Source organism: Delphinapterus leucas, chromosome 3 (assembly GCF_059928025.1).
Source record: "Delphinapterus leucas isolate spDelLeu-1000000601 "Yukka" chromosome 3, BTC_Dleu_Yukka2, whole genome shotgun sequence".
Taxonomy (NCBI): Eukaryota; Metazoa; Chordata; class Mammalia; order Artiodactyla; family Monodontidae; genus Delphinapterus; species Delphinapterus leucas.
In genome coordinates, this window is record NC_143131.1 from 37,072,766 (window position 1) to 37,092,976 (window position 20,211).

General features: G+C 37.1%; 1 protein-coding gene across 1 annotated transcript in view; it reads left to right on the top strand.

Annotated features, from left to right (window-relative positions):
* GHR (growth hormone receptor) overlaps window positions 1-19,251 on the top strand; it is a 160,690-nt gene extending 141,439 nt beyond the window's left edge. The window contains exons 6-9 of the mRNA XM_022598269.3: window positions 554-719; window positions 2,685-2,775; window positions 9,612-9,681; window positions 16,263-19,251. Of these exons, the coding sequence (XP_022453977.2) occupies window positions 554-719; window positions 2,685-2,775; window positions 9,612-9,681; window positions 16,263-17,240 (1,305 nt within the window). The 3' untranslated portion in view covers window positions 17,241-19,251. The remainder of the gene's footprint in view (window positions 1-553; window positions 720-2,684; window positions 2,776-9,611; window positions 9,682-16,262) is intronic.
* The last annotated feature ends 960 nt before the right edge of the window (window positions 19,252-20,211 follow it).

Here is a 20,211-nt window from a genome sequence, read left to right on the forward strand (position 1 = left end):
ACTGTGATTTTTCTAGGACACTTTCCAATTCTGTGATCATATGAATGACTACCCAGGATTTCCAAAGAACAGATATAGATATAGGAAATATGTTTGTTTCTTTCTGTTCTGATGTCTTTATATAAGAATGTAATATCCCAAAGGGTAGGCAATGTATCTGTAATCTTTATAATTCTGCCATTCACTATAATTCTATTATGCTTTGATCTTAGTAGAATATCTGACAGCCTAATGCAAAGATATAGCTGCATTTCTTTAAACAAGTCTATCATATCTTTGTGTTTATACCAAAATAAATTTGAAGACTACTCCCCATTTAAAATGATTCTTTTTTTTACCATTTTTTAATTGAAGTATAGTTCATTTACAATGTTGTGTTACTAAGTTATTTGCCTTGATCTTTCTCTAAATAGCAAACTCCACCAGCGCATTTTAAAACATTGCCTACTTTACAGAAATTCATTTTGAATACACATGTGGAAACACCTCATAGAGCTTATTGCATTGAGTTGTTGACTCTCTAATCAGTAAGTTTTATATTTTGTCTTGAAAGATGGACCCTGTATTGTCAACATCAGTTCCAGTGTACTCATTGAGACTGGATAAAGAGTATGAAGTGCGTGTGAGATCCAGACAACGAAACTCTGAAAAATATGGCGAGTTCAGTGAGGTGCTCTTTGTAACACTTCCTCAGATGAGACCATTTGCATGTGAAGAAGGTAAACCTAAGAGATTAAGATGGAAGCCAACATGGCTTTTGTCAATATACAGGGATTGTTAGGGTGTTGTCCAGATCAAGATACATTAGCATCAATTGTCAGGATGAGGGACCTTGAGTTCACTGCCTGTAACTGCCTTCCTCCATTACAAAAGAGGAAGGAGGATTTCATTTTTGAATTATTCAGGAAAAGTCATGGGGTAGGTGCAAGTTAAAGAGCAGAAGATACACTAAGCTATTGATGGAGGGGGTGGGGTATCTCTGGATAACAGAATTTCAGGTGATTCTTTTCTTCATTTCTTTATTTCCTTGTTTCTGTATTTCTAGTATTTTCTATGAGTTTGTTTTGCACTTATAATCAGAAAAAAATGTTTCTCATATACACAGTGAAGAAATTCTGAATCTGGATGGATGGCTATCTATGTGACATCTTAGAGAATTCCTAATATTGAGTCAGCATAAGTAGTCAATGGCAGGTGTTTATTGGTTTTAGAAAGTTTGGGTGTGGCTTTTACCTGGAGGAAGGCTTAATAAATCGTGTGCTAGATACGCTCAAGAGTGACAAGGAATATTTGAAGATCCTATATAAAAGAAATATAAACATATAGTTTAAAGAAATGAGACCTATGAATTCAGAATAAAAGAATTTAAATTTTTGGATACAGAAATAAAGAAGGCTGCCTAACAATGAATAGTAAGTGTATAAAATATTATCACTCCCAAATGGGAATTGGCTATAACTCATCCCCATTAAAAACAGAAGGTTTACAGTGCCACATGAGGGTCTGAGGTTTGTTAACGAAACAATCACAAGCTACAGAGAAATTAAATTTATATTTCTGCACCTACAGTACAGGTAGAATCTGTGATACTATATAACACAAATGAAAATGTCTATAGCACCATCTTTTCTAAGCTCTACTCAACAGGCTTGTTGTTTCAAATGATACTTGATACAACGAAATTCAGGTTAAAAGCACATTTGCCACATGCCCTTTAAGCTTATTGTAATGGCATTTAATTCCTTAACAAAAACATTTTTTAAACAAGCTTTTCTTCTCTGTTAAAAAAGAAAAAAATTAAACTCTCGCTTTATATTATGTTCCTGAGTATATCATTGATATAAAATTATAGGTACCACAAGATACAAAGAAACGATATTCTCTCCCCCACTAATTCTTTATAATATGCATAACATCTCCCTTGGGGCTTTTAATAACTGAATAAGAAAATAAATAAAATATTACAGCATAAAAGCCTACTTTCATAAAGCAACGTGAAGGTAAATTCCACCTTAAAAGCAGTCAACCTCTGCCACTGTGGCACTTGTTCTTGAGAAATGAAATAGAAGGTTTACAGACTCCCACAAATTTGCTACAAATTATACTAAAATCTAAAGATGGGAGTCCTAGTACTGATCTTCTTCTGTCAAACAACAATTTTTTAAGCAGAAAATGTATGCCCTGCATGTCTAAAAAGTTTCAGTAATGATTCAAAAGTAAAACTCTGCCCCATCTTTTTGATGGATCCTCAATCTGGAGGATAAAAAATATCACCACACCTTTAAAAAAAAAAAAAAGAACCAAGTGGACATTATTTAGGAAAAGTAGTATATTAACAGGCATCAATTTTTCCTAGAGCTGAAGCATTTTAATGACATACCCTGAATACATAAGATGCTTAAAGCAGTTTGTTTGTATAAACATGCTTAAACTGTATGCTGTTCCTTTACTTTGATTTTCTTTTTTTGGTACATGAAAGGATCTGAAGAAGTGGATAGAGGTGTTCTTGGAACAGAAAATACTCCTAAGTCATTGCACTCTATTTCAGTGGTTATCAGATGAAATCACTGACTCTACTAGATGAATACAGATTAGGAAATTTTTTTATGTGGAACAGGAGAGTGAAATGTAAACTTCAACTATTCATAGTTCTGTGAGTGAGATGTTCTTCTTATGTTTTTCAGATTTCCGGTTTCCATGGTTCTTATTTATTATCTTTGGAATATTTGGACTAACGGTGACATTATTCTTATTCATATTTTCTAAACAACAAAGGTAAGTGTGATATACTTTGATATGTTTTTGCCATTTAGCAAACATACACGTTTCCATTTATTGTTTGATGTTTTCTTTTGTGAATCGTGAGTGAAATATTTCAACCCAGTGAAACATTAGCTCCAGTTATACATTTACCACTTTATTGTGTTCATCATAGAGACATCACAGGTCTCAGTTCTATCTGGAAAGTTACATAGGACATTAAGAGGCTGAGGCTAGTGACTATACACCTTGTGATATGTACCTCGTCAAAGTTCTGAAAAAATTGGCTCATTTATTCCAGGACCATAAGGCAGCAGTGAGGCTTTGGCTGAGTCTGACACAGTCCTAATGTAAGAGGAAATTTAAGTGGTAAACTAAAGCCACCTGGATAATTCAATCTAATAAAACCTTTTTTGACTTCATATGATGTTGATTTTAAGTAAATTTGGGTTTTATTGAAATTGCTTGGATAGTTATGATTTGGTATTTCATCTGCTTTTGTCAACACAGATAAAATTCTAAGCTTGAAGAGATTCCATTCTGCATTCTCTTGCAGTCAAAAGGCAGGTTCCAGTTATTATTCTGCCACTGCTGTTTAATCTCATTTGAGTCCCTTAATCTCTCTAGGCCTCCATGTTCTCATGGGTAATTTGAGGGTGTTGGATTATATGACCTTTAAATTTCCCTTAAGCTGTAAAGACTAATTATTCTATTTTCATTCTTGAAAGACAGTACAGACTACAGGAACTTTTAATACAAAACATAGGAAAAGTTACTGGTACTAGTCGCCAGTTTTCTTACATTTAGAATATTCTTTTTTTTTTTACATCTTTATCGGAGTATAATTGCTTTACAATGGTGTGTTAGCTTCTGCTGTATAACAAAGTGAATCAGCTATATGCATATGTATATCCCCATATCTCCTCCCTCTTGCATCTCCCTCCCACCCTCCCTATCCCACCCTTCTAGGTGGTCACAAAGCACCAAGCTGATCTCCCTCTGCTATGCGGCTGCTTCCCACTATCTATCTATTTTACATTTGGTAGTGTATATATGTCCATGCCACTCTCTCACTTCGTCCCAGCTTACCCTTCCCCCTCCCCGTGTCCTCAAGTCCATTCTCTACATCTGCATCTTTATTCCTGTCCTGCCCCTAGGTTCTTCAGAACCTTTTTTTTTTTTAGATTCCATATATATGTGATAGCATACAGTATTTGTTTTCCTCTTTCTGACTTACTTCACTCTGTAGGACAGTCTCTAGGTCCATCCACCTCACTACAAATAACTCAGTTTCATGTCTTTTTATGGCTGAGTAATATTCCATTGTATATATGTGCCACATCTTCTTTATCCATTCATCCGATGATGGACACATAGGTTGTTTTCATCTCCTGGCTATTGTAAATAGAGCTGCAATGAACATTGTGGTACATGACTCTTTTTGAATTATGGTTTTCTCAGGGTATATGCCCAGTAGTGGGATTGCTGGGTCATATGGTAGTTTAGAATATTCTTTAAGTCCCATGGGTTAATCTTGCCCCTTCTCCTAGAATTAGGGTAGCTAACACTGTTTGCCTGGGACTTTCCTGGTTTTAGCACTGAAAGTCCTGTGTCCAGGCAAACCAAGACAGTTGGTTACTCTAGCTAGAACTAAAGACAAGTCTCCAGGCGAAGCCAAGACGCATCTACAAATCAAAAGAGGATCTATGTGAATATATTGTAAAAGCTTTTTAATTTGTATTTTGAAGCTGTATAGCATTTGTAAACATCAAAATAGAGTGTCATTCTCAGAATTCTAGAGTTCCAGAGTGTCAAGCATGCTAAAAGTCTCCAAGTGAATGTAGGAAGGGTTATTTTAGGAGTTTCATCTCCAATTTTATAATGTAAGCTCAGGAGAAAACAAAATTCGCTCTGTAGAATTTTATTTTCTATCTAACTTTCTAACAACATTACTATCTTAGAAACACAAGTATTATAAAGCAGGATAACACACTTTTCAATTGCGGGGCGGGGTGGAGTTAGTAAAAGTAAATTATTTAGGATTTTAAGTAATTTATATATTTAAGCAATGCCAACAGCAAAGGAGTCAAATTATTCTGTTGATTAATTTGAATTCACTGATCTGTACAGTTAGGCGATGGGCTCATTTATGTGTACCTGCAGTAGATAAACCCACTATGTACATAACGGAATTTACTTTTAACATTAGTTGTCAATTTCGAGTCATCATGAAGACCAAGCAAATTTGTTATGTTGCTTAAAATTACATTAGTTAACAATATTTGAAAGAAAAAATAATCCTCCAAATAGAATTTCAAAGGAAATATATTAACCTTTGTCTAAAAGAATGTTTTCTATGAATAATGAAGTTCTTAACTATGACGCTTGGTCAAAATCACCAAATTGGGAAAAATTTTGGAAATCTATTTGTACTGCCAAATTTCCTGTTCTAAATTAAGTTTTCCGTGGAAAACAATTAACCTTTCTTTTCTCATGTACCCATAAAAACCCTTATCATTGTCTAAATTTCCATGTTCTAATGAAAGTAGGAAATGGTAGAAAATAGCTGACAGCAAGTGTGGAAAGAACAATTAAAATGAAACTCAAAGAATGAGGTGCTATGCCAGTTTACCCCAGAACTTCAGGACTGTAAAGGACTTCAGGTGCTCTTTGCTTGAGGTTTTGTTGGTTCACAAACCAAGCCACTGCTCCCTTTCTTAGTCCAGATCATTGAGTCAACTCTAGCAAAATTTATAGTGTAATTTGGATTTGAATAAAATGATAGAAAAATCAGAAACGTAGTTTCATGCCAGTTTATCTTTATTCTATACTCTGTGGCTCCCACAATATGGCCTACTCCAGCCTTCAAGCTATGACTAATCCAGGAAGAAATAACTGAATCAACATAAAACAGAAGTGACAAACTGGCAACCTGAAAGCCAAATTCAGCCCACAGATCCATGTTTTGTTGTTTTATGTTCTTTTGATTTTGGAGTAAAGGTTTTCCTGCAAAGTGTTTATAAAACAGGGAATTTTCACACAAAAATCCAGATTACCAGATTACCTTTAAAAACAGAGATCTAGTGAAACTGGGCTGATATTCCTGCATGTCAACATGTGCTGAAGCAGAGGACCAACAACCATCCCATTTGCAAAGGGCATATGTTCTCTGTCACCATTCCCATCCCTCCCTATGACTTTGTACCAGGCCCGCTATATTCAGTTGCATGACTGGCTTGGGCCCTCCAAGCTGCAGGGTCTGCCACCCTGGCCTAAAGTCAACCACAACTCCTAGAAAGCTATCAACAAGTACCTAAATGCATCATTCTCTTCAAAAAACAAAAAAGAGGCACCCATACAAAGTAAAGCGTTAGACATTTAGGAAACTTTGCCTCCTGTAACTGGGGTTTTGTTGCATTTTTCTATGTGTTTGAACCTGTGAACTATTCATTTAGAGATGCAGAACCAAGTTTAACCCATCAGCGTGACAGAAGGCAAAGGGCCCAGGTTTTGGAGTCAGCTGCTTTGGATTTGAGCTCCAGCTGAGCCAAGTATTAGTGTGTGATTTGAACATGTTCCTTAAATATCTAAATCTTTCCACAGATAATGTCTTCTGCCTCCCTGGTAGTGGTAAGGATTAAATGAAATGTTTAGTGCAAGCCTTGACAAAGTTGTTTTAAAAATAACCAAACAGTAAATTTTTAGGCTTTCTAGGCTATGCAATCTCTGTCACCACTACTCAGCTCTGCCACTGTGGCATGAAAGCAGCCATAGATGATATGCAAACTATTTTACATAGATAATATGTAAAATGAACATGACCATGTTCCAATAAAACTTTATTTACAAAAACAGAGGGCAGACCACATTTGGCCCATAGACCATAATTTGCCGACCCAGAGTCTAGTGCAAGATACATCTCACAGTGGTTTATCAGAAGCATTCAAAAATGGTAGCAGTTATTAATAACATGAATTTTTTCTATAACTTCTGTTCATCAGTAACAATTTAACACTGTCCCACAGAGTAAACCTAGTGGAGTCTACTCAAACACAACTTACAGAATTTGGCTTATTCCTTGGATTATGTAAAAAGGTGGTGGAAACATTCAAAAAACGTTCATTCACACTAAGTAGACTATCAGCTGATGCCCAAAAATCAGATTGGAATGGATAATCTCTGAGCTTTATTCCAGAGCCACAATGTTAATTTTTTTTCTTTTAATTGAAGTATAATTGCTTTACAATGTTGTGTTAGTTTCTCGTGTACAGTGAACTGAATCAGCTATATGTATATATATATATAGCCCCTCCCTCTTGAACCTCCCTCCCCCCCATCCCACCCATCTAGGTTATCACAGAGCACCGAGCTGAGCTCCCTGTGCTATACAGCAGGTTCCCACTAGCTGTCTGTTTTACACATGGTAGTGTATTGATGTCAAACCTAATCTCCCAATTCATCCCACCCTCCCCTTCCCCACTGTGTCCACACGTCCATTCTCCACATCTGCCTTTCTATTCCTGCCCTTCAGATAGGTTCACCTGTACCATTTTTATAGATTCCACATATATGCATTAATATACAATATTTGTTTTTCTCTTTCTGACTTACTTCACTCTGTATGACAGACTCTAGGTCCATCCACATCTCTGCAAATGACCCAATTTTGTTCACTTTTATGGCTGAGTAATATTGTATGTATGTACCACATCTTCTTTATCCATTTGTCTGTCATTGGACATTTAGGTTGTTTCTATGTCCTGGCTATTGTAAATAGTGCTGCAATGAACATTGTGGTACATGAATCTTTTTGAATTATGGTTTCTCAGGGTACATGCCCAGTAGTGGGATTGCTGGGGCATATGGTTGTTCTATTTTTAGTTTTTTAAGGAACCTCCATGCTGTTCTCCATAGTGGCTGTACCAATTTACATTCCCACCAACAGTGCAAGAGGGTTCCCTTTTCTACACACCCTCTCCAGCATTTATTGTTTGTAGATATGTGATGATGGCCATTCTGACTGGTGTGAGGTGATACCTCATTGTAGTTTTGATTTGCATTTCTCTAATAATTAGTGATGCTGAGCAGCTTATCATGTGCCTCTTGGCCATTGGTATGTCTTCTTTGCTGAAATGTCTTCTGCCCATTTTTTGATTGGGTTGTCTTTTTGATATTGAGCTGCATGAGCTGTTTGTGTATTTTGGAGATTAATCCTTTGTCCATTGCTTCATTTGCAAATATTTTCTCCCATTCTATGTGTTGTCTTTTTGTCTTGTTTATGGTTTCCTTTGCTGTGCAAAAGCTTTTAAGTTTCATTAGGTCCCATTTGTTTGTTTTTATTTTCATTACTCTAGAAGGTGGGTCATAAAAGATCTTGCTGTAATTTATGTCAAAGAGTGTTCTGCCTGTGTTTTCCTCTAAGGGTTTTATAGTGTCAGGTCTTACATTTAGGTCTTTAATCCACTTTGAGTTTATTTTTGTGTACGGTGTTAGGGAGTGTTCTTATTTCACATTTTCTTTTACATGTAGCTGTCCAGTTTTCCCAGCACCATTTATTGAAGAGGCTGTCTGGTGTCCATTGTATATTCTTGCCTCCTTTGTCATAGATTAGGTGACCATAGGTGCATGCATTTATCTCTGGGCTTTCTATCCTGTACCATTGATCTGTATTTCTGTTTTTGTGCCAGTACCATACTGTCTTGATTACTGTAGCTTTGTAGTATAGTCTGAAGTTGGGGAGCCTGATTCCTCCAGCTCTGTTTTTCATCCTCAATATTGCTTTGGCTAGTCGGGGTCTTTTGTGCTTCCACACAAGTTGTATAATTTTTTGTTCTAAATCTGTGAAAAATGCCATTGGTAATTTGACAGAGATTGCACTGAACCTCTAGATTTCTTTGGGTAGCATAGTCATTTTCATAGTATTGATTCTTCCAATCCAGGAGCATGGTATATCTCTCCCTCTGTTTGTGTCATCTTTGATTTCTTTCATCAGTGGTTTATAGTAGTATCTGAGCTTTATTCCACAGCCACAATGTTGACTTTAAAACAAAAACTCTATTAATGAAATAAATAAATGACTTACTCAAACTTATTCAAAAAATGGTTTATTGAGCACCTTCTCTGTGCCAGGAACTGTTCTAAGTGCTGGGGATACAATCAGGCACAAGACAAGCAGGATAGATATTGAAATCAATTGTGGTCAAAAAGTAACTTAAATATTTGGAACAGAAATTTTAAGTGCATCATAGACTTGTGTATACAAATCCATACTGATTAGAGATAGTTCAAATTTAGTCTGTCCTAACTGAAATGAACTGTGCAATAACACCCTGGTTAATGAGATTGCCTTGGATAATCTTATAATTCATGTAGATTTGTGGTATGAACTTATACCAACCCACTCTTTTTTAAGGGTACAGATAATGTTGGCTCCACATAGATTGGCTCTTTCTCCTCCCCTTCCCTTCCTCTACAAATTACAGATGAGATGTATATTAAAATTACCTCCCTTATAACTGACATGGAAATTGGCTTCAGATGGAATTAAATTTCTAACTTCTAATACTAAGACTGTCTATCAATAAAAGACATTATAAAAGAAAAGTTATAAGAAAACTGCATTTTACTTAAATTGGTTTCAGATGAGGGTTTTTTGTTTTTTTTGTCTTTTTCTTCTATAGTTTTGCCTTGTCATTTACTGCTTAATGCTTTCCTCCTCTTTCTTTCCTCCTCTTTCTCAGATTATACTTATTCCAAATTTTCTGTTACTTTAATAATACTGTCAACATTTTATTTCTATCTTTTGAAATGAGAATGTATAACTGACATCAAAACAAAATTTTGTTTTCAAGGATTAAGATGTTGATTCTACCCCCAGTTCCAGTTCCAAAGATTAAAGGAATTGATCCAGATCTCCTCAAGGTAATTAATAAATTATCTAAGTTATACATAACACTAATTAAATGATACCTGAACAATAATGTCTTATGTTGAGACCTTTTGCAAGCTATATGTATTACATTTTATTTTTTGTATTCCTTCTGGAAAAAAAGTTTTTAAATAATACATCTCAAAATTATGAAAATGTCTTACGTATTTAAAAGTTCTTGACTACTGGATCAAGATGGCAGAGCAGTAGAATGTGAAGCTCACTGCCTCACACAAATACATCAAAAACACATCTACATGTGGAACAATTCTTACAGAATATCTACTGAACGCTGGCAGAAGACGTCAGACCTCTAAAAGGGCAAGAAAATTTCTATGTAACCAGGTAGGACAAAAGAAAAGAAAGGAATTGGGAAGGGACTTGCACCCCACCCCTTGGGAGAGAGCTCCACCCCTTGGGAGAGAGCTGTGAAAGAGGAAAGATGCCTGCACCCTGGGAAGTCCCCTCACCATCATGGAGATCAGCTGGGACAGAGTGGGAGTTTTAGAGCCTTGGAGGAGAATGCAGGAACCGGTTTTGCAGCAGCTAGAATGGAGGGAGACCGGCAGACAGTCAGTGCCACCGCTCAGCACTCCCCGGCCGGAGACACACGTCCATCAGTGCGGGCAGGGACCAGGTGCTGAAGCTCAGGCTTCAGAGATTAGACCCAGGGAGAGAACTCAGGTGGTGGGCTGTGCAGAAAGAGCCTGAAGGGGCTGGAGTTTGGTGCAACTGCACCAGAGGATGTACGCAGAGGAAGACTGGGCTACCTTAGAGGCCAGGTACCATTGTTTGGGTGGTGTGCGAGAGGAGAGGCAAGACCTGCCATTGCAGCCTTTCTCCCTGCATGTGCCCTCAGGTTGCAGGACACTGCCTACACAAGCTACAGGAGTGATCACAAGCCACCACCACCCCCAACCCCCATGCTTTAAGAGCTGTCATGAGCTACCACCCTCGCAGACTCCAGGAGTAGTTGTGAACCACCTCCCATTGTGTGCTCCAGGGATGCGCATGAGCTGCTACCACCACAGAGAATGCCAGGACCAGGCACCAGCCACTGCATCTGCACACGCCCTATCAAGAGAATAATGACTAGCACATGCTGAGGAAAGAGGTGACAGGCATCAATACTAAAAACAGCCCTTGCACCAAAATATTAAATCCACACAAACTACACCAGGACACTCCCACATATAAATAGCCCTCCAAGACCACAGTAGATCATTGTTTCTCCTAAACTCACAGAATAAGAGAAATATAAGGTAAAATGAAGAAGCAGAGGAACCACTCCCAGTTAAAAGACCAAGAGAATTCCCCTGAAAGAACAATGAAACAGACCTCTTCAGTCTAACAGACACCGAATTCAAAAAGGAGATAATGAAAATACTGAAGGAATTAAGAAATGCTATTGACAGAAATGCAGAGTACTATAAAAAGGAACCAAAAAAATTTTAAAACTCATTTGCCAAGATGAAAACTGAACTAAAGGCAATGAATAGCAGAATGAATAATACATAAAAATGAGTAAATGACCTGGAAGATAGAATAATGGAAATCACCCAATCAAGACAGCAGACAGAAAGCCAAATGAAAGCAATATAAGAGACCTATGGGCTAAAATAAAGCATGCCAATCTATGCATAATAGAGACCCCAGAATGGGAAGAAAGAGAAAAGGGTATTGAAAATGTATTTGGGAAGCTGAAAACTTCCCAAACGTAAAGAAAGAAACATCTCCAGGTACAGGAAGCAGAGGGTCCCAAACAAGGTAAAACCAAACAGACCTACACCAAAATTATAATTAAAATGGCAAAAGTTAAAGAGAGGATTCTAAAGGCAGCAAGAGAAAAGTTAATTACAAGGGAACCCCCATAAGGCTATCAGCTGATTTCTGTACAGAAACTTTGCAGGCCAGAAGGAAGTGGCAAGATACATTCAAAGTCCTGAAGGGGAAAAAACTGCAACCTAGGATACTCTACCCAGCAAGATTATTATTTACAGTAGAAGGAGAAAGAATTTCTTAGACAAGCAAAAACTAAAAGAATACAGCAATACTAAACCTATCCTAAAGGAAATATTGAAAGGTCTTCTGTAAATAGAAAAGAAGAATATATAGGAAAGAGAAAATCACAATTGGAAAGAAAATCACCTAAATAAGCCAGTACATGGATTTTAAAAATATCAAAATAAATTTCTGTGAAATTTATTATGATAACCACAGTGAACAGCAAAAGGATGAACATGAAGATGTAAAAGAGGACATCAAAATCATATAATGTGGGGGAGAAGAGTAAGAAAGTGTAAATTTTTTTTATCATTTCCTAGAATGTGTTTGAGCCTATATGATTACCAGTCTAAGGCAAGTATCAATAGCTATAGGATGGGGTTTACATACTTGAGAAACAAGGTAACCACAAATCAAAAACATACAATAGACTCAGAGAAACCAAAAAGAAGTACAATACAAAAGAAAAATCATCAAACCACAAAAGGGAAAAACAAAAAGAAAAAAGGGACAAAGAAGAAATTAAAAATCAACAGGAAAGCAAGGCTTAAAATGGCAATAAATACATATCAATAATTACCTTAATGTCAATGGACTAAATGCTCCAATCAAAAGACACAGAGAGGAAGATTGGATAAAAAAACAAGAGCCTACAATATGCTGCCTACAAGAGACCCACTTTAGAGCAAAGGACACAGATTGAAAGTGAGGAGATGGAAAAAGATATTTCATGCAAATGGAAATGACAAGGTGGGGATCACAATACACGTATCAGACAGAATAGACTTTAAAACAAAGGCCATAAAGAAAAATAAAGAAGGACACTTTTACACTCATCAACATATATGCACCTAATATAGGAGCACCCAAATACATAAAACAAATACTAACAGACATAAAGGGAGAAACTGACAGGAATACAATAATAGTAGGAGACTTTAACACCCCACTCACATCAGTGCACAGATCTTCTAGAAAGAAAATAAGGCAACAGAGATCCTAAATGATACAATAGAACAGATAGACCTAATTGATATTTTTAGGACATTACATCCAAAAAAACAGAATATACATTCTTTTTGAGTGCACATGGAACATTCTCTAGGATTGACCACATACTAGGGTACAAAACAGACCTCAACAAACTTGAGTATAGAAATTATCTCAAGCATCTTTTCTGACCACAGCAGCATGAAACTAGAAATCAACCACAGAAAAAGAAAATGACTACTAAACAATATGCTACTAAAAAAACGATTACCAAACAATATGCTACTAAAAAACCAATCAGTCAACAATGAAATCAAAGAGTAAATTAAAAAATACCTTGAGAAAAATTACCATGAAAACACCACTGTACAAAATCTATGGGATGCAGCAAAAGCAATTCCTAGAGGGAAGTTCATAGTGATACAGGCCTTCCTCAAAAAAAACAAGAAAAGTCTCAGATAAACAACCTAATCTACCACTTAAAAGAAGTAGAAAAAGAACAAACAGAACCTAAAATCAGCAGAAGGATGGAAATAATCATAGTGATTAAAAAGTAGAAAAAAATCAATAAAACCCAGAGCTGGTTCTTTGAAAGGGTAAACAAGACTGACAAACCTCTGGCCAGGCTCACCAAGAAGAAAAGAGAGAGAACCCAAATAAACAAAATAAGAAATGAAAAAGGAGACATAACAACTGATATCACAGTAATACAGAAACCATAAGGGAATGCTATGACCAATTATATCTCAACAAATTCAACAACCTAGAAGAAAAGGACAAGTTTCTAGAAACATACAGCCCACCAAAATTGAATCAACAATAAGTAGATAATTTGAACAGACTAATCATTACAGGTGAAATAGAATATGTAATTAACTCCCTACAAACAAAAATCCAGGACCAGATGTCTTCAAAGGCAAATTCTACCAAACATACAAAGAACTCACACCAGTCCTTCTCAAACTCTTCCAAAGAATTGAAGAGGAGGGAACACTCCCAAAGACATTCTATGAAGCCACCATCACCCTGATACCAAAACCAGACAAAGACACCACCAAAAAAGAAAATTACAGGCCAATAACTTTGATGAATATAGACACAAAAATTCTCAACAAAATCCAACAACACATAAAAAAAGATCATACACCATGACCAAGAGTCATCCCAAGTTCACAAGCATGGTTCAGCATACACAAATCAATGTGATACATCACATAAACAAAAGAGAAGACAAAAACCACATGATCATCTCAAAAGATGCAGAAAGAACATTTGACAAAATTCCACATCCATTCATGATAAAAAACTCTTACCAAAGTGGGTACACAGGGAACATATCTCAACATAGTAAAAGCTATGACAAACCCACAGCCAATATAATACTCAAGGGTGAAAAGCTGAAAGACTCCCTGCTAAAATCTGGAACAAGACAAGGATGCCCACTCTTACCTCTTCTATTTAACATAGTATTGGAAGTCCTAGCCATAGCAATCGGACAAGAAAAAGAAATAAAAAGTATCCAAATTGGAAGGGAAGAGGCAAAATTGTCATTTTATGCAGATGACATACTATATAGAAAACCCTAAAGAATCCACAAAAAAACTGCTAGAAATAATAAGCAAATTCAGCAAAGTAGCAGGATACAAGATTAACATATAGAAACCGGTTGCATTTCTTTATACTAACAACAGAATATCAGAAAGGGAATGTAAACAAACAATATTATTTAAAATCTCACCCAAAAATATAAAATAAGCTTAAGAATAAACCTGACTGTGGAGGTAAAAGACTTATATGCTGAGAACTATAAAATATTAATAAAGGAAACTGAAGGTGAGTCAAAGAAATGGAAAGATATCCCATGCTCATGGATTGGAAGAATTAACATTGTTAAAATGGTCATACAGCCCAAAGCAAACTACAGATTTAATGCAGTCCCTATCAAATTACCCATGACATTTTTCACAGAACTAGAATAATCCTAAAATTTATATGGAACTATTAAAGACCCAGAATTGCTAAAGCAATCCTGAAGAAAAAGAACAAAGTAGGAGGCATTACCCTCCCAGAGTTCAGACAATACTACAAAGCTACAGGGGTATTGGCACAAAAAACAGACATATAGGTCAATGAAACAGAATAGAGAGCCCAGAAATAAACCCACACACCTATAGTCAGTCTTCAACAAAGGAGGAAAGAATACACAATAGGAAAAAGACAGTCTCTTCAACAAGTGGTGCTGGGAAACTTGGATAGCCATATGGAAATCAATGAAGTTAGAACATACCCTCTCACCATACATAAAAATAAACTCACAGCGGCTTAAAGACTTAAGACATGACACCACAAAACTCCTAGGACAGATCATAGGCAAAACATTCTCTGACATAAATCATACCAATGTTTTCTTAAGTCAGTCTCCCAAAGCAATAGAAATAAAAACAAAAAGAAACAAATGGGACCTAATCAAACTTACCAGCTTTTGCACAGCAAAAGAAACCATAAACAAAGAGACAACCTACAGAATGGGAGAAAGTATTTTCAAACAATGAGACCAATAAGGGCTTTATTTCCAAAATATACAAATAGCTCATACAACTCAACAAAAAAACAACACAATTGAAAAATGGGCAGAAGACCTAAATAGACATTTCTCCAAAGAAGAAATACAAATGGCCAATAGGTACATGAAAAGATGCTCAGCATTGCTAATTACTAGAGAAATGCAAATCAAAACTACAATGAGGTACCACGTCACACCAGTCAGAATGGCCATCATTAAAAACTCTACAAATAACAGATGCTGGAGAGGGTGTGGAGAAAAGGGAACACTCCTACACTGTTGGAATGTAAGTTGGTACAGCCTCTATGGAAAACAATATAGAGGTTCCTCAGAGAACTAAAAATAGAATTACCATATGATCCAGCAATCCCACTCCTAGGCATATATCCAGACAAAACTCTAATCCAAAAAGATACATGCACACCTATGTTCACAGCAGCACTATTCACAATAGCCAAGACAGAAACAACCTAAATGCCCATCAACAGATGAATGGATAAAGAAGATGTGGTACATATATACAATGGAATACTACTCAGCCATAAAAAAGAATGAAATAATGCCACTTGCAGCAACATGGATGCAACTAGAGATTGTCATATTAAGTGAAGTAAGTCAAAGAGAAAGACAAATACCATACGATATCACTTATATGTGGAATCTAAAATATGACACAAATGAACGTATCTACGTATGAAACAAAAACAGACTCACAGACATAGAGAACAGACTTGTAGTTGCCGAGGGGGAGGGGGTTGGGGGAGGGATGGAATGGGAGGTTGAGGTTAGCAGATATAAGCTATTATATATGGAATGGATAAACAACATCCTGCTGTATAGCATGGAGAACTATGTTTGGTATTCTGTGATGAACCATAATAGAAAAGAATTTTTAAAAAGAAAGAAAGAAAAGTTCTTCACTAATGTGGTTTTGTTACTAATTAGTCTCTGAATGTTATTTATTATATCACTTAATTGTTGTGAGTTTTTCATAGATCTTCATTTTCTATTTCCTAGGAAGGAAAATTAGAAGAGGTGAACACAATCTTAGCCATTCATGACAACTATAAACACGAATTCTACAATGATGACTCTTGGGTTGAATTTATTGAGCTAGATATTGATGACCCCGATGAAAAGACTGAAGGATCAGACACAGACAGACTTCTAAGCAATGACCATGAAAAATCACTTAATATCCTTGGGGCAAAGGATGACGACTCTGGACGTACCAGCTGTTATGAACCTGACATTCTGGAGACTGATTTCAATGCCAATGACATGTGTGATGGTACCTCAGAGGTTGCTCAGCCACAAAGGTTGAAAGGGGAAGCAGATCGCTTGTGCCTTGACCAGAAGAATCTAGATAACTCACCTTCGAATGATGCTACCCCTGCTAGCCAGCAGCCCAGTGTTATCCTAGGAGAGGAAAACAAACCAAGATCACTTCTTATTGCCAAAACTGAGTCAACTCATCAAGCTGGCCATACACAGCAACAGCTCAGCAATCCAAATTCATTGGCAAACATCGACTTTTATGCCCAGGTAAGTGACATTACACCAGCAGGGAGTGTGGTCCTTTCCCCAGGCCAAAAGAATAAGGCTGGGATCTCCCAGTGTGACATGCATCCAGAAGTCGTCTCACCCTGCCAAGCAAACTTCATCATGGACAACGCCTACTTCTGTGAGGCAGATGCTAAAAAGTGCATCGCCCTGGCCCCTCATATCGAGGTTGAATCACATGTAGAGCCAAGCTTTAACCAGGAAGACATTTACATCACCACGGAAAGCCTTACCACTACTGCTGGGAGGTCTGGGACAGCAGAACGTGTTCCAAGTTCTGAGTTGCCTGTCCCAGACTATACCTCCATTCATATAGTACAATCTCCACAGGGCCTCGTACTCAATGCAACTGCCCTGCCCTTGCCTGACAAAGAGTTTCTCTCATCATGTGGCTACGTGAGCACAGACCAACTGAACAAAATCATGCCGTAGCTTTTCTTCGATTTCCCATGAGCTACATATTTAATGAGTTACCTATTTACTCTAGCAAAGAGTTGGCTAGGGCATGAATGCTTAAACCAAAACAATGTTTAAACATTTTTTGGAGGGGGGTGGGAGTTGAGGGTGGGGGATACAGATTCTAAATGGCTTTTCCTGAGATGTTGAAACATGATATTAAAGAAAAAGAAGAAGAACCCTTCATCAGATAGATATTCTTGTGAATTGTAAATATTTTAAAGAATTGTCTCAAAGACTGTTTAGTGGCAGTGATTGTCTTGTTATTGTGGGTGTTAATTTTGTGCTACTAAGCATTGAATGGCTATGTTTTTTAATCTATAGTTAATCATGCTTTTTGAAAAAGCGAAAAATCAGGTGGCTTTTGCAGTTCAGGACGATTGAATGCAAATCATAGCACAGGCTAATTTTTTTTTAATAATTGGGAACTAAAAGTTTAGGTAAGAAGAGAAGAAATAGTTTGGATATGTAAAACATTTATTTTGACATAAAATGGATAAAGGTATTTTTAATAATTTACACTTTAAGCATGGCTATTTTCTATTACACTATACACGGTGTACTGTAGCTCATGCCGACCCATCTAAAGAATGTAGTAACTGCAGTCTAAAGCTGGTTTAATGCTTTGGTCAACGCACCTGAAGAAAAACTAGTTTTTTACAGGGCCCTTTTTATACCTCCTAAAACTCTTTAAATGATTCTAAAATGATTGTAGTTAGCTGCATTATTGGAATGTGTTCATCTTATCTGAATTTGTAAACAGATATTTGTTAATTTAGAAAACTTTAAAATGTTTGCACAGATCAACTTATCATGAACCAAAAAAACCAAAAAACCCCACAACACAAATGAACAAAAAGGCTTTTCTTACCCAAGTTTTGGTTCATGTCAGAGCACTGCATACTAAGAGAATAGAAATCATAGCTGGTTCCTATTGACCCAGAATGCTTAATCACTGCAGTGCACAGGGAAGGAGTTTCTTAGTGCACTCAGATCTTGAGAGTCAAGCCTTAGAACCTCGGCCACAGTGTCTCTTAGTTCATATTTACCTAAGGAAGGAATAGGTACAAGAAGCATTTTGTAAGTTGAAGCTGGTCGAAGTGAAGTTAACCAGATCATGGAATAAAAGTTCAAGAAAAAGCTTTTTCTTTCACAGCCTATAGCCAGACACATACTCATTATTCATGGTAGCAAAAAAAGAGAAAAAACAAGATTTTAAATCCCCAAGATAATTAAAAAATTTATTTAAACCCATAGCAGAAACTTTCTTCCTTACCAAATCTTTTATAGGATTTACTTAATAAAAGAAGTTTCATCATTTTTTACTTCCCCTCTAAGTGGATTGGCCTTAAAGCGGGTAGTCAGAAGAAAAAGAAGCAGCCTGAGTAAATTATAAGTTATTGTTCAATATCTTAATAACCTAAACATCATTCATAGGAGCACTGGGATTGCTCCTCAAAAGGTTTGTCAAAAAGAGAAGACTCATCTCACTCAAGAATGCTTCTCACTTAAGTATTTTTTAAAGGTTAATAAAACTTTAAAGTTAGCTTTAACTTAAATAGTATTTGCCATACCTTTTTAGGAAACAAGCTTAATGGTTGGCAATTTTAAATTCCCTCTTTCTTGCAGGAAGGACAGTGAAAAGCTAGAATTGGGTGTTTAAAGTTCAACATGTTACTTTGTAATAGATGTTTAATAGATTTTCTGCTACCTTGCTGCTACGGTTTTCTCTAAGAGCTACATAATTTAGTTTCATAGACAGTTTCATCAATGTAGAACCTAATTCAACTTAAAACTGTGTGTTTGGGAAAGCTATCTTACTATTTTACAATAGGCTGACATTTCTATAGCCAAAAATAGCTAAATACCTCAATCGGTCTCCGAATGTCATTTTGGTACTTTGCTGGCCACACAAGCCATTATTCACTAGTATGACTAGTTGTGTCCTGCAGTTTATATTTAACTTTCTTTATGTCTGTGGATTTTTTCCTTCAAAGTTTAATAAATTTATTTTCTTGGATTTGTGATGGTGTGCTTCTATTGTCAAACACCCACAGGAAAAGCATCCTAAATCAGACTGCATACTCAGTTCTTCTCCTTGTAAGGGGAGCATAGCACAGTTCGTTTAAACACAGTAGCAATGTGTGTGAAGATTTTTTTCTGTGCTGAAATATAGAGCAGAGAAGACAGCTCCGACCCTTTTTTAATTTTGAATAAACACAAGCCCAGCTCAAAAATATCCTGCTGGCTTGCCTGGACTCTTAGAGCCATATTTTGGATGCATCAAAGCATGCATGATGCACATGGGGGTGTTTGTGACATGGGGAGAGCTTGAGCATGTTGCCTAGAAAGAGGGGAAGGGTAAACAGTTCTCCCTCTACCATTCACACATTAGAACAAGTCAGTTTGTCAGACTAGCTCCTTGTTTGACTGCAAAACTTCCAAAGAACTGGGGGAGGCAGAAATTCCACTCTTGGAGGGCACACACAAGGTCTCATGAGCACCAGGACACAGGGGAAAAAGAGTGACCTCTTAAGACCCTAGGCCAGACCTACCTGCTGGTATTGGAGGGTCTCCTGTGGAGGGGGTTGGGGGCGTGTGAGGGGGTGGCTGTGACTCACTGTGTGGACAGAGACACTGGTGGCGGTAGTTCTGGGTAGTACTCATTGGCGTAAGCCCTCCTGGAGGCCACCATTTTCTCACCAAGACCTGGCCTCACCCAACCGCCAGTAGGTTCTAGTGCTGGGATGCCTCAGACCAAACAACCAACAGGGTGGGAACACAGCCCCACCCATCAGCAAACAGGCTGCCTAAAGTCTTCCTAAGCCCACAGCTGGCCACTAAACACACCCATTAACACAGCCCTGCCCACAGGAGGGACAAGACCCAGCTCTGCCCACCAGTGGGCTGGAACCAGTCCCTCTCACCAGGAAACCAGCATAAGCCC